Below are 11,215 nucleotides of genomic sequence, written 5' to 3'. Positions count from 1 at the left end.
TGTTTTATCCGCAATGTCCGCGCCCACGTACGTGCTGAGCATCGAATCGCACACATGCAGTCTACTCACATGTACGCAGTGGTGACATCGGCCTCATTGGCTTGGCCGTCATGGTACGCGTTCAGATCGCTCATCTTCCTGTATCCTTCTGACAGCCAACCGTCTTAGGGTCAAAACTTGATCCTCAATATGAACGACAAGGGCTTCACGGTCGTTGCGTACAACCGAACGACCAGCAAGGTCGACCACTTCCTCGCCAACGAGGCCAAGGGTGGGTACCGCTCCTCGAATACGCGTCATGCAGTCTTACCAATGAGGCGCTCGGCGATTAGGCACGAACGTCCTGGGCGCGCACTCGATTCAGGAGCTCTGTGCTAAGCTCAAGCGGCCCCGGAAGATCATCCTCCTTGTGAAGGCCGGTCCGGCTGTCGATTCGTTCATCGAGCAGCTCATCCCATTCCTCGAGCCGGGTGACATCGTCATTGACGGTGGTAACTCCCACTACCCCGACTCCATCCGCCGCACCGAGGAGCTTGAGTCGAAGGGTTTCTTGTTCGTCGGCTCTGGTGTGTCCGGCGGTGAGGAGGGTGCCCGTTACGGCCCCTCACTCATGCCCGGTGGTTCGCCCGCGGCATGGCCCCATATCAAGGAGATCTTCCAGGCTACTGCCGCTCAGGTCAACGGCGAGGCGTGCTGTGACTGGGTCGGTGAGACCGGTGCAGGTCACTACGTGAAGATGGTCCACAATGGTGAGAGCCCTTCTCACGACGGCATCGCCATGAGATACTGACTTGTATCAAGGTATTGAATACGGTGACATGCAGCTTATCGCCGAGGCATACGACATCCTCAAGCGCGGCCTTGGTCTCCCTGAGAGTGAGATCGCAGACATCTTCTTGAAGTGGAACAAGGGTGTCCTCGACTCCTTCCTCATCGACATCACCGCGAACATCCTCAAGTTCAACGATGACGATGGTGAGCCCATGGTCACCAAGATCCTCGATGCTGCAGGTCAGAAGGGTACCGGGAAGTGGACGGCTATTGCTGCGCTTGACGCCGGCATGCCTGGTAAGTCGTCGGCCATTTGAGGAAAATGGATAGTCCTCTCATCATCCAATCAGTCACTCTCATTGGTGAGGCCGTGTTCGCTCGTTGCCTGTCGTCCATCAAGTCGGAGCGTGTCCGTGCGAGCAAGGTCATCAGTGGCCCGCAGAAAGAGGAGTTCAAGGGTGACAAGAAGCAGTTCCTCGACGACCTCGAGCAGGCGCTGTATGCGTCTAAGATCATCTCTTACGCCCAAGGTTTCATGCTCATGCGTGAGACCGCGAAGGAGGTAGGACCTCAACTTACGTGCACACGCGCTTCAGCTGATCCCATTGTCTCCAGCAAAACTGGAACCTCAACTACGCCGGTATTGCGCGCATGTGGCGTGGCGGTTGCATTATCAAGTCCGTCTTCCTTGGGGACATCACGTCTGCGTACACGAAGACCGCCAACCTCGAGTCGCTGCTCTTCGACGACTTCTTCAACAAGGCCGTCCACAAGGCGCAGCCCGGCTGGCGGCGCATCATCGCGCAGGCCGTGCTCTGGGGTATCCCGACGCCCGCGTTCAGCACCGCCCTTGCGTTCTTCGACGGCTACAGGAGCGAGGTCGTGCCTGCGAACATCCTCCAGGCGCAGGTACGTTGCCAGCACCAAGTGGTGTCATATATCGTTGCTCATAGTGATGTTCGTTAGCGTGACTACTTCGGTGCGCACACCTTCAAGGTCGTGCCCGGCAAGGAGAACGCGAAGCTCAAGGCTGGCGAGGACATCCGTAAGTATCTCTACAATGACTTGCTGTCGTACCGCAGTTGAACTGATGTCGAATGGCTAGACATCAACTGGACCGGTCGTGGCGGCAATGTCTCGGCAAGCTCGTACTCCGCTTAAGCACTGTCTGCGTCCTTGTGCGCATTCCGAGGGGGGATAGAAGAAATGATCGCAGCTGTTGAATCATGTATACTTTTTTCGGGCAGTCGATACGCGGCGTGTTCGATCGAGTCGACGTCAAGGAAGGAGTATGATACTTGTTGTATCGCTAGAACGCAATAGTCAGACGAAAGCATCCTATATTGCATTCATATCTTCGTGTTGATCGCTGCGACAATAGACCTTGTCAAGGCTGTCGCTGCTTCAGCATCTGTAATGGCCTATATATGTCGCCGAACGCGTTGGATGTGCACTGAGGATGCGAGTCCCGATTTGGCAAGCGACTAATTTGAACAAGACGTTCATGTGTGGGATCCTCTTCTCAGCCGTTCCTGCATTGGCAGGGGATGATTCCGTCGTTATTGAAAGGTTCAATCAGCTGTATGAGCGATTGCAAGCCGCCAACGCCTCTCGTGGTACGTGGAGGAGCATTTGTGGAACGCCTGCAATGAGACTCACTGATGTTTTATTTCGTCTTAGGCCCTGATGCCCAAGACACGGTAGTCCTCCTGGAGGAGAACTGTCGCCTGTCTTTCACAGCGTCAGAACTTCGCCTGAGAGGCGAGTCGTTTGTCTCCCAGCCGCATAGGGATGAGCAAGGGAATATTTTGTGCTGGAACGGCGAGGTGCGCCGAGCTGAACGCAAAAACACTATTGGTGCTAATCTCGATTCCATAGATCTTCGATGGAATTGAGGTGGGTACTCTGACGAATTTGATGAACTGTCCGTCTAAGACTATACAGGTATCTTCTACAGAGAACGATGGTGAACAGCTGTTCTCTCTGTTGCGCAACCTGCAAACCCCGGCGGAGATCCGCGATTGCATGGGTAGCATTGAAGGCCCGTGAGTTGAGACATGGCTCCCTCCCAGAGGTGCTGAGTCTCGGATTAACTGTTCTTAGGTATGCATTCGTGTACTACCAGGTGAGTCTATAGTTGTTCCGGGTCTGGACGGTAGAGCTGAATTCATGCCGTGCAGCAATCAACGCAGACGCTATACTTCGGGAGAGACCCATTGGGCAGGCGGTCACTGCTAATTCACAGACCAACGCGGGAACAGCCGCACTTTGTGTTGACTTCAGTGTCCGTTGGGTCGCATCCGAGCTATGTCTGGGAAGAGCTGTCAACTGAGCATCTATACGCAATCGACGTCACAGCTTTAAGTTTGCGTGAAGATGTAAGTTCTGGCTAGTATATCAGACACCCTCTACTGACTGTCACTGTGTTCAAGATAGGGTTGGCTCCCATTGAATCTCTGCGTGCAATACCTCGCTACGGCAGTGATTCTGATCCCCACTTTGTAGGTATGGTTTTTCCTATGTGGACTCCTCCATTGATGTATCCGCAGGCTCGAATAGAACATATCAATCGTCTACTGCCAGACGACCCACTGAAAGTCCAGCACTTAGATGGAATCCTCCCTCATCTCGTCACTGCCGTCGACGGCCTGATCGACCAATTGGATCGCAGTGTCATGCTACGTGTTCGCGATATACCCAAAAGAGGGTAGGGTGATCGCCTTCTTCTATCTGCTGGACACTGAACAACTATAGGGAAGCGAGCTCACAGGCTCGAGTCGCGGTTCTATTTAGCGGCGGAATCGACTCTACCATGCTGGCATTTCTGGCGAGCAGGTGCGTTGACCACTCTTGCGTTTGCATGACTTACCGTCCGCCTCAGGCACGCCGATCCGTCAGAGCCAATTGACCTTCTGAATGTTGCCTTCGAAAATCCGCGCAAGATCACTGTCAAGGTTGAGGGTAATATCGGCGGGCTACCTAAGCGAGAACGAAAGCAAAAGTTGCGCGAAGGACTGGATTATTCGGCCATCGAAATCTCGTATGACGTCCCGGATCGCCTGACTGGTCTGCAAGAGGTCGAGGAATTGAGGAGATTGTGCCCAGGCCGCACTTGGAACTTTGTATGCATCCATTGCGCCGGGATCCAGGATGCACTCACTAAGAGACTATGTGTAGGTCGAGATCAACGTGCCATTTGAAGTTAAGCGAGGTGTCAAAGGTATCACGAACAATTGTCACTGAACAGAACTGTCCTAGGAGTCACGAAGTGCACGTCCGATTGTAGAAGCAATAATGTATCCAAGTCGGACAGTCATGGATCTGGTACGAGGCTTCCAAGTGTATGACCAGCCTGCGCTTGACTCCTTCACAGAGTCTCGCCATGGCACTGTATTTCGCTGCGCGCGGCGTCGGCGAGGTGCGATCCGGACCAGCAGCGCAACCAGTACCATACACCAGTACTGCGCGGGTCTTACTCAATGGATTAGGCTCTGACGAGCTCATGGGCGGATACGGCCGCTTCCGGACTGCGTTCAAGCATGGTGGGTGGCAAGCGATCGTTGACGAGGTGAAGTTGTCCATAACATCCGGCATTCGAGTGTGCTGACAGCTCGGATATGTCTAGCTCCAGCTCGAATTAGATCGCATACCAATTAGAAACTTGGGTCGTGACGATCGGGTGATATCATCCCAGGGTAAGGAGACACGACATCCATTCCTGTCACTATCAGTCGTCTCCTTCCTCGCCCAATTGCCGGTACATCTCAAGGTAGATCCAAGACTTGAATCAGGTCTTGGAGAGAAGTTGCTTCTGAGGTTGGCCGCGAGGAAGGTGGGCTTGGTGGAAGCCAGTGCAAGAAAGAAGCGGGCCATGCAGTTTGGGAGTCACTCTGCTCGGATGGCACCAGGTGAAGGAGACAAGCACGGCGAGTTACTTATACGATAGAAACTTTTAGTGTTTCTTATTAGATAGACGGAGATATGCTTCAGGCATGCCATTATCAATTGTTAGGCCGTGACCTGAGTCCTGCAGATGTACTCTTCTGACGGCGGCAAGAAATTGAAGAATGGACCTTGGTGCTCAGCGCATCTACGACGACCTGCCTCATTGGGGCTCAAATACTGCGTGAGGGCGGGCCGCGCTCATGATCAAGACACGTACTTAGGCGCCGGAAAACGCGCCCCGCGCGGGTGACGCGCTTTCTGCCGCGCCGGGACAACACCGTCACGCGTGCCGCCGTCTCTGAGTCTCCTCCACCATGTCCGGGAGTCTAGCAAACCGACTTTTAGGTCAGTCTTGCAGTATTCGACTGTGTGCTATCTTCATGACCTGCTAACCTGCTACACTTTGCAGTCCCGGTGGCTGTCGCTGCAGCCATTGTGCACGCCAGCATCTACGATGTTCCTGGAGGGTACCGTGCAGTCATGTTTGATAGGTTCTCCGGTGTGATGGACAGGGTACGTCGCTATGGTCTAGCTGGATGCGCAAGCCTACTTGACTGTTGCGCACTCTGCATAGGCTAAACCGGAGGGAACCCACTTTCTCGTACCCTGGCTGCAACGTGCCATCCTGTACGACTGCCGTATAAAGCCAAGGGTGAGCAGCCCACCCACCTCGAAACTTGCATCAACAGGACCACTAACAATGATTACAGAATATATCCACTACGACTGGTTCAAAAGATTTGCAGATGGTCTCTATCACCCTCCGAGTTCTGTCACGCCCGGACGTCGAGCACCTCCCAAAAATCTACCAGAGTCTGGGGCTCGATTACGACGAGAGAGTACTCCCGTCGATTGGAAACGAAGTGCTCAAGAGCATCGTCGCTCAGTTCGATGCGGCGGAGCTTATCACACAGCGTGAAGTGGTGCGTACATCAACACGGATATAACGATTTGGTCTTGACCGTGGTGCAAGGTGTCGTCGCGAATCCGGGAGGACCTGCTTCAGAGAGCAGGCGAATTCAACATCAAGTTGGAGGATGTCTCCATTACACACTTGACATTCGGCAAGGTGGGTATCCCACCTCTAGTAAAAGGACCCGAACTAACCCCATGGAATATCTAGGAATTCACTCAGGTACGGATTATGAAGGACTATGCGTGTGCGTGACGCTGATTCAGGCACACTTAGGCTGTCGAAGCGAAGCAGATCGCTCAGCAAGGTAAGCTTGTCGTTCTTTACGAGAGGGACTAGAGCTTGATTGGCCCGGCATACAGACGCTGAGCGGGCGAAGTTCATTGTTGAAAAGGTAAGGTCGCGGAGGCTATGTCCGTCAACATGTTTACTCATTATCTGGCCAGGCGGAGCAAGAGCGTCAGGCCGCCGTCATCCGGGCAGAAGGCGAAGCGGAGGCAGCTGCGACCATTTCGCGCGCGCTGATGTCTGCAGGAGATGCATTCGTCACGTTCCGGAAGATCGAGACGAGCAAGGCGATTGTTCAGTCGCTCTCTGGAAACCCGAATGTGACGTACATCCCGAGTGGGGGAGGTAATGTTCTGTTGAATGTACCTACGCGCAAGTAGTCAGCGGAATATATTCGCGCAGTCGCATGCTCGAACCTGCGCGTTCGGAGAAGCCGGAGAATTGACTGGCGGCAGCCATCCGATAATTTTAGTCGGCCCGGAGATGGCCGAGGCAGGTTTACGAGCGGGCGCCTGGGGAGATGCGAGCAGAACGGCACATTCTCCTGACTCTCATCTCGTCTCTGTCCGTTTTCTCTTCCTCTCTCCGTTTCTCTCTCTCCTCTCTCCTATTTGTCTGCTCTGTCTCATATCGGACTTATATCTGCTCCGCTTCGCTCTGTTGTCAAATTTCCTGTTGTGAATATCTCTCGGTCATCAGACGCCATCGGTCACAAATCCTTCAGTCTCTCAGGCCTTACGAGTTCACTCTCTGTTCGTCATCATGAACCCCATGAGTCCTCTGGCAGCCGCTGAGGCACCCGTGAGTGATATTTTGGATCATGGATGTCGTATGACGCTAACGACTACTCCGTGATTGACCTTTTTCCGGGCGTGGCGGGATGTTCGGTATGACGCATTCGGAATGTACAGAGGAGGGCCCATCTCTACGTTGGCAATCTGAGCCCCAGGGTCACAGAGTATATGCTCACAGAGATTTTCGCCGTGGCCGGGCCCGTGCAGCACGTCAAAATCATCCCCGATCGTAACTACCAACACGGAGGCCTCAACTACGGCTTCGTCGAGTACATGGACATGCGTGCCGCTGAGACTGCTTTGCAGACTCTGAACGGTCGCAAGATCTTCGACACCGAGATTCGCGTCAACTGGGCCTACCAGGGACAACAGAACAAGGAGGACACTTCCAACCACTTCCACGTCTTCGTTGGCGACCTCAGCCCGGAAGTCAACGATGAAGTCCTCGCCAAGGCCTTCAGTGCCTTCGGTACGCTCTCCGATGCTCGTGTCATGTGGGACATGAACTCGGGCAAATCCCGCGGTTACGGCTTCCTCGCATTCCGTGACAAGACCGACGCGGAGCAGGCCATCGCAACCATGAACGGCGAGTGGCTTGGTTCACGCGCCATTCGTGTGAATTGGGCAAACCAGAAGACGCAGGGCGCTCCTGCCGCGTCGTCGTCGCCTGTTGCTCGCATCGGCGGCGGCATAGGTGGGGGTGCACCTGCACCGATCAACTTCCAGGGCGGCCCATTGTCGTACGAGTCGGTTGTGCAGCAGACGCCCCAGTACAACAGCACTGTCTACGTCGGCAACCTCGTCCCGTATTGCACGCAGGCAGATCTCATCCCGCTCTTCCAATCGATCGGCTACCTGTCGGAAATTCGGATGCAGGCCGACCGTGGGTTCGCCTTCGTCAAGCTCGATACGCATGAACATGCCGCCATGGCGATTGTGCAGCTCCAAGGTCAGATGGTGCATGGTCGCCCCATCAAGTGTAGCTGGGGCAAGGATCGTGCCGACGGGGGAGCTGCGCTCTCTACTGGCTCCATGAGTCCGACCCCGGCGGCTGCGCCTTACGGCAACATGGTATGTACTTTCTTCAGATATGGACCGCATACAGTCATTCATGTTCATCTTATACAGCCTATGTACGGTATGCCACAGCCTAACACGTATGGCCAGTACGGTTTTGGTGCCTACGGTGGCTTCCCCAACCAGGCTGGAGCAACGGGTACTCCTGGCGCAGCTCCTTCGGGCATGGGTAGCCCAGTGGCTAGTGCCGCTGTCATGGGAATGGGTGCAGGCGGCGCGGGCGCGGATCCCTCCATCGCTGCGGGCGGTGCCGCTCAGGGCCAGTGGGCTGGTGCGGACCCGAACTCGTACTACTCGAATTATTGGGGTGGTAAGTCTCTACATCAATCTTCGCCGGTCGTGTGCTGATGGTATCTTGCTCAAGGTTACTACGGCCAGCAAGCCCAGGGTGACCCTCAACATCAGGGTGCTTAACTCTGCAACCGTCGTGTCAAGTGTAGCTCTTATTCATGGGTCATGTTTTGTCAGTCTGTGCGAGTACGGCCCTGTCTTTACCTCGTCCGCCCACCATGCACGATTAGTCCATTAGCATCATCTCTCTCAAAAGCCTGTTTCATTCATTCACGGTTATATTCGCAGTGCAGATGTCTTTGCTCTTGTGATGAAATAAGCTCCCCTGCTCCGTTTTTATGATTCAGATGATAACAATGTGTTGTATAGCTATCTATCCCGTTTCCGCGCTTGCTAGCTTGTAAGTCCTGTGCGTTCACGCCGTTGTTAGGTAGAGTAATTTCACTCTCCGAAGTCCTGATTAATGTTGCTGCCCGAAACTGAAACCATTTCCTCTCGCTTCACTACAGGACAAGCCTATGTACAGGGTCACAGCGCGTCCTAGACGTCTTAACCATGCAAGACATCATTTGAATCGTATGTTCATCCACTCCCCCATTTCATATCACCATTCGCCGCCGGATCCGAACATCTTCTCGATTTCTGCCCCTGCAGGTATATCAGTCCAGCCCTACGAGCAACTAACAAGCGTGGCACATACTATTCGGTGCATGACGCCCTCTGCTGCCGTCACTGGCTGGGTCTTGCTGGCCATTGCCATTAGGATTGGCTGGTTGGGCTGGCTCTGCAGGGGTCGCAGGGGTAACTGGTACGTTGTCCAGTTCACTGGCTGGGATGGTGCTGGGGTCGGGGACGTCTGACGGGTCGACCGGCAGGTTAGGATCTTCTCCTCCGGCGAAGGGATCGAAATTATCGTTGCTCCCAGCGTCTGCCTTGCTAGCGCCAGCTTTGGAAGGGGGTGCCGCCGCTGCGCCTTGGGGGAGTATCATATCGACAGGGTTTGCGCCTGAGCCCTCGAGCTTGTTGAGGCCGAGCCCGTTCAGGCCGCTACGCTTGAGATGCAGGGATTCGGCACCCGGGTTCTGCACTTCGGTGACGCGAGGATGGGTGACGGACCGACCGAACTTGGGTGAGTTGGGGTGCGACGCTGCGAGGCTAGGGCTCACGGCGGCGGCCACGAGAGAGAAGGCGAGGAGTGGGCTGCGCATCTTGAATAAGACGTGGGGATATAGAGTGTGCTGTGAGGTAAGGACTAGGTGATAGTAAGGTAGGTGGTACAGATCTAGAGGTGAGGACGAGAATGTTCAACTTACCCTTTTGAACCACAACCCACGAATTCAACTCCCGCCGCGGCTTCTGAGGTTGACGTACAACACCTTCCATTGTAGGCAGGGCACCTTCCGAATTCGGAACGAGACCAGTCGGGCTTTGTTTCTGCGTAAGTACAGGCACTGCCCGCCCTTGTGGCCGGATACTGTGACTGCACCTGTGCATTTCATCAATTATTCACTGGCCGAACCAGTATGGCATCTCATGGCAGGCCACGGCAACGTCGATGGGCGCGAGCGCCGATGCGCACCCATCAAGACACGCACAGGAGACCGATCATCGATCATCCACCGCTGCAAAGCCCACCGTGGCCAATCATTTTCGCACCAGCGCACTGCAGAATGGACGAACAAGGTCGCAATCTAGGTAAAGTCTTCTTCGTGTCTTGACCGCACACATTCATATTGTCCTTGACGGGCTTCTTTTTTGTGCCAGACAATGATTCTGTGCTGGCAGACGGTACTTCTCCCGGTAGCCGTACGTAGCCGGACGCATCAATGCAGCGGCCGTCGATGAAGATCTTTGCGTCGCTCCGCCCTGGCTCAGTGAAACGATTTGATAACAAAGTCACAGCCTTAGTACCGAGGGTCCGAGGGCTTTAAAGGGACCGGTGATGACATGAAGCCCGTTCTTTCTCTGCCCATCGGTGACGAGGCTGCGACGAGCGACCATGTCGGCCGGCGCGACTGGCTCTCGCTCCTTAGCTTCTTTCTCCTCAGTCAGTATGTTTGCTTACCTTCTAATTGGATTCGCGACATTCCTGGGCAATCACGCGGTTGAGGCTGCACATTCAGTGACCGTACAAAACTAGTATGTCTTTCAAGCTGGATAGCGACGCTTCACTTAAACTGATTTGCTTTGGGTCAATAGCTGTGGAGGTGGCCTTGTAAGCAGCAGAGCTTGACTCGATTACGGTGAAGTTGACATACCGACGCCGGTTCGTGTAACCTCAGCCCACTTTGGACCGGATCCCAAGCAACACCATTGCCACGGGAACAGGAACCGTTTTTACGAATGACACGATTCTTGATATTCAAGCGTACGTTCATTTGTTCTGCCTCACCGACGTGTGCTCATGATCTGTACGACAACTCAGGTTCTTGAACAGAGGTAGCGTCGCTCTGCCCTTATTGGTGCCACTGCCTCGCTCATCGTGATATTGGCAGGCTATTGCGGACCGAATGGGGGAAACTGCACCGTAGTATCGTTCAGTCTAGGTCAGCCTGATGGCTCCTCGACTGCCGTGATCAATCTGGTGCCAAAGTAAGATTCTCCACGCCGGAGATCCACGAGCACCTCACGAATGCCTTTTCGCCCAGCAACTATTTCTCGGACGCAGTATCGTTCAGGTGTGTATTCTGCTATCTGCTCTCTTTTGCAGATTCTGAAGCTGAGTCAGCTATTATAATGCGTGCACTGGGGCCGGGGCGAGCTGTAAGTTTCGTCGATGAACATGGGGATAGCACTCATCAAGAGCAGGTCTTGACTCGGACTGTACGAACGCAGAGCATATCACAGACAACAGCCTTGGTGCTGTGAACTGTGCGGCTGCAAGTGATTCCAATCGCAAGGTAGACTGTTGCAAGTGAATGATCAGCCCATCTAATGTTGACATCGGCCTTCCTCGCAGGCAGGTCTCCTCATAACATGGTGCCCGTAAGTTACTTGTATCGTTCACTTATATCTCCTGTACCTATTAACGGGAAATATCTTCGCCAGACAATTGGCGCCTGCGAGCTCATCAAGTTCAACTGCAAGCAGCTCGACATCGGTCGCCAGCACCGCAGGCGTGGGATCCGAGTCGTCT

At 54.3% G+C, this 11,215-nt stretch overlaps 6 protein-coding genes across 6 annotated transcripts; 5 read left to right on the top strand and 1 right to left on the bottom strand.

Moving 5' to 3' along the window:
• Positions 1-13: 13 nt before the first annotated feature.
• Positions 14-1,932, top strand: C8Q71DRAFT_797273 (6-phosphogluconate dehydrogenase; the record flags this gene model as incomplete). Its single annotated transcript, XM_047925732.1, has 9 exons — positions 14-27; positions 80-113; positions 169-271; positions 333-749; positions 802-1,068; positions 1,122-1,333; positions 1,387-1,680; positions 1,738-1,816; positions 1,877-1,932. The coding sequence occupies 9 exons, from the start codon at positions 14-16 to the stop codon at positions 1,930-1,932; spliced, it is 1,476 nt and encodes a 491-aa protein (XP_047778107.1).
• A 306-nt stretch (positions 1,933-2,238) lies between these two features.
• On the top strand, positions 2,239-4,947 carry C8Q71DRAFT_869799 (asparagine synthase-domain-containing protein). Its single transcript, XM_047928319.1, has 13 exons — positions 2,239-2,387; positions 2,452-2,597; positions 2,650-2,667; positions 2,716-2,816; positions 2,875-2,896; positions 2,952-3,149; positions 3,321-3,478; positions 3,526-3,606; positions 3,653-3,893; positions 3,949-3,972; positions 4,030-4,095; positions 4,145-4,339; positions 4,397-4,947. The coding sequence occupies exons 1-13, from the start codon at positions 2,276-2,278 to the stop codon at positions 4,715-4,717; spliced, it is 1,683 nt and encodes a 560-aa protein (XP_047778106.1). The 5' UTR covers positions 2,239-2,275; the 3' UTR covers positions 4,718-4,947.
• A 9-nt stretch (positions 4,948-4,956) lies between these two features.
• C8Q71DRAFT_763185 (band 7 family-domain-containing protein) lies at positions 4,957-6,454 on the top strand. Its single transcript, XM_047923987.1, has 9 exons — positions 4,957-5,061; positions 5,126-5,229; positions 5,291-5,368; positions 5,427-5,639; positions 5,690-5,785; positions 5,840-5,851; positions 5,906-5,936; positions 5,992-6,023; positions 6,076-6,454. The coding sequence occupies exons 1-9, from the start codon at positions 5,031-5,033 to the stop codon at positions 6,295-6,297; spliced, it is 819 nt and encodes a 272-aa protein (XP_047778105.1). The 5' UTR covers positions 4,957-5,030; the 3' UTR covers positions 6,298-6,454.
• Positions 6,455-8,582, top strand: C8Q71DRAFT_763183 (uncharacterized protein). The gene is made up of 4 exons (XM_047923986.1): positions 6,455-6,718; positions 6,829-7,782; positions 7,840-8,098; positions 8,153-8,582. Exons 1-4 carry the CDS (start codon positions 6,680-6,682, stop codon positions 8,200-8,202), a joined length of 1,302 nt encoding a protein of 433 aa, XP_047778104.1. The 5' UTR covers positions 6,455-6,679; the 3' UTR covers positions 8,203-8,582.
• C8Q71DRAFT_763180 (uncharacterized protein) lies at positions 8,583-9,360 on the bottom strand. Its single transcript, XM_047923985.1, has 2 exons — positions 8,780-9,360; positions 8,583-8,727 (listed from the first exon to the last, which is right to left on the bottom strand). Exons 1-2 carry the CDS (start codon positions 9,285-9,287, stop codon positions 8,684-8,686), a joined length of 552 nt encoding a protein of 183 aa, XP_047778103.1. The 5' UTR covers positions 9,288-9,360; the 3' UTR covers positions 8,583-8,683.
• Positions 9,361-9,986: 626 nt separating this feature from the next.
• Positions 9,987-11,038, top strand: C8Q71DRAFT_93211 (uncharacterized protein). Its single transcript, XM_047929203.1, has 8 exons — positions 9,987-10,218; positions 10,279-10,294; positions 10,362-10,447; positions 10,505-10,518; positions 10,575-10,671; positions 10,728-10,757; positions 10,808-10,842; positions 10,888-11,038. The coding sequence occupies exons 1-8, from the start codon at positions 10,079-10,081 to the stop codon at positions 10,995-10,997; spliced, it is 528 nt and encodes a 175-aa protein (XP_047778102.1). The 5' UTR covers positions 9,987-10,078; the 3' UTR covers positions 10,998-11,038.
• Positions 11,039-11,215: the final 177 nt, after the last annotated feature.

This window comes from Rhodofomes roseus (genome assembly GCF_022264815.1).
Source record: "Rhodofomes roseus strain CIRM-BRFM 1785 chromosome Unknown C8Q71scaffold_12, whole genome shotgun sequence".
NCBI classification, from domain to species: Eukaryota; Fungi; Basidiomycota; class Agaricomycetes; order Polyporales; family Fomitopsidaceae; genus Rhodofomes; species Rhodofomes roseus.
The sequence above is the reverse complement of the archived record's forward strand: the minus strand, read 5'-3'. Positions and strand labels throughout refer to the sequence as shown.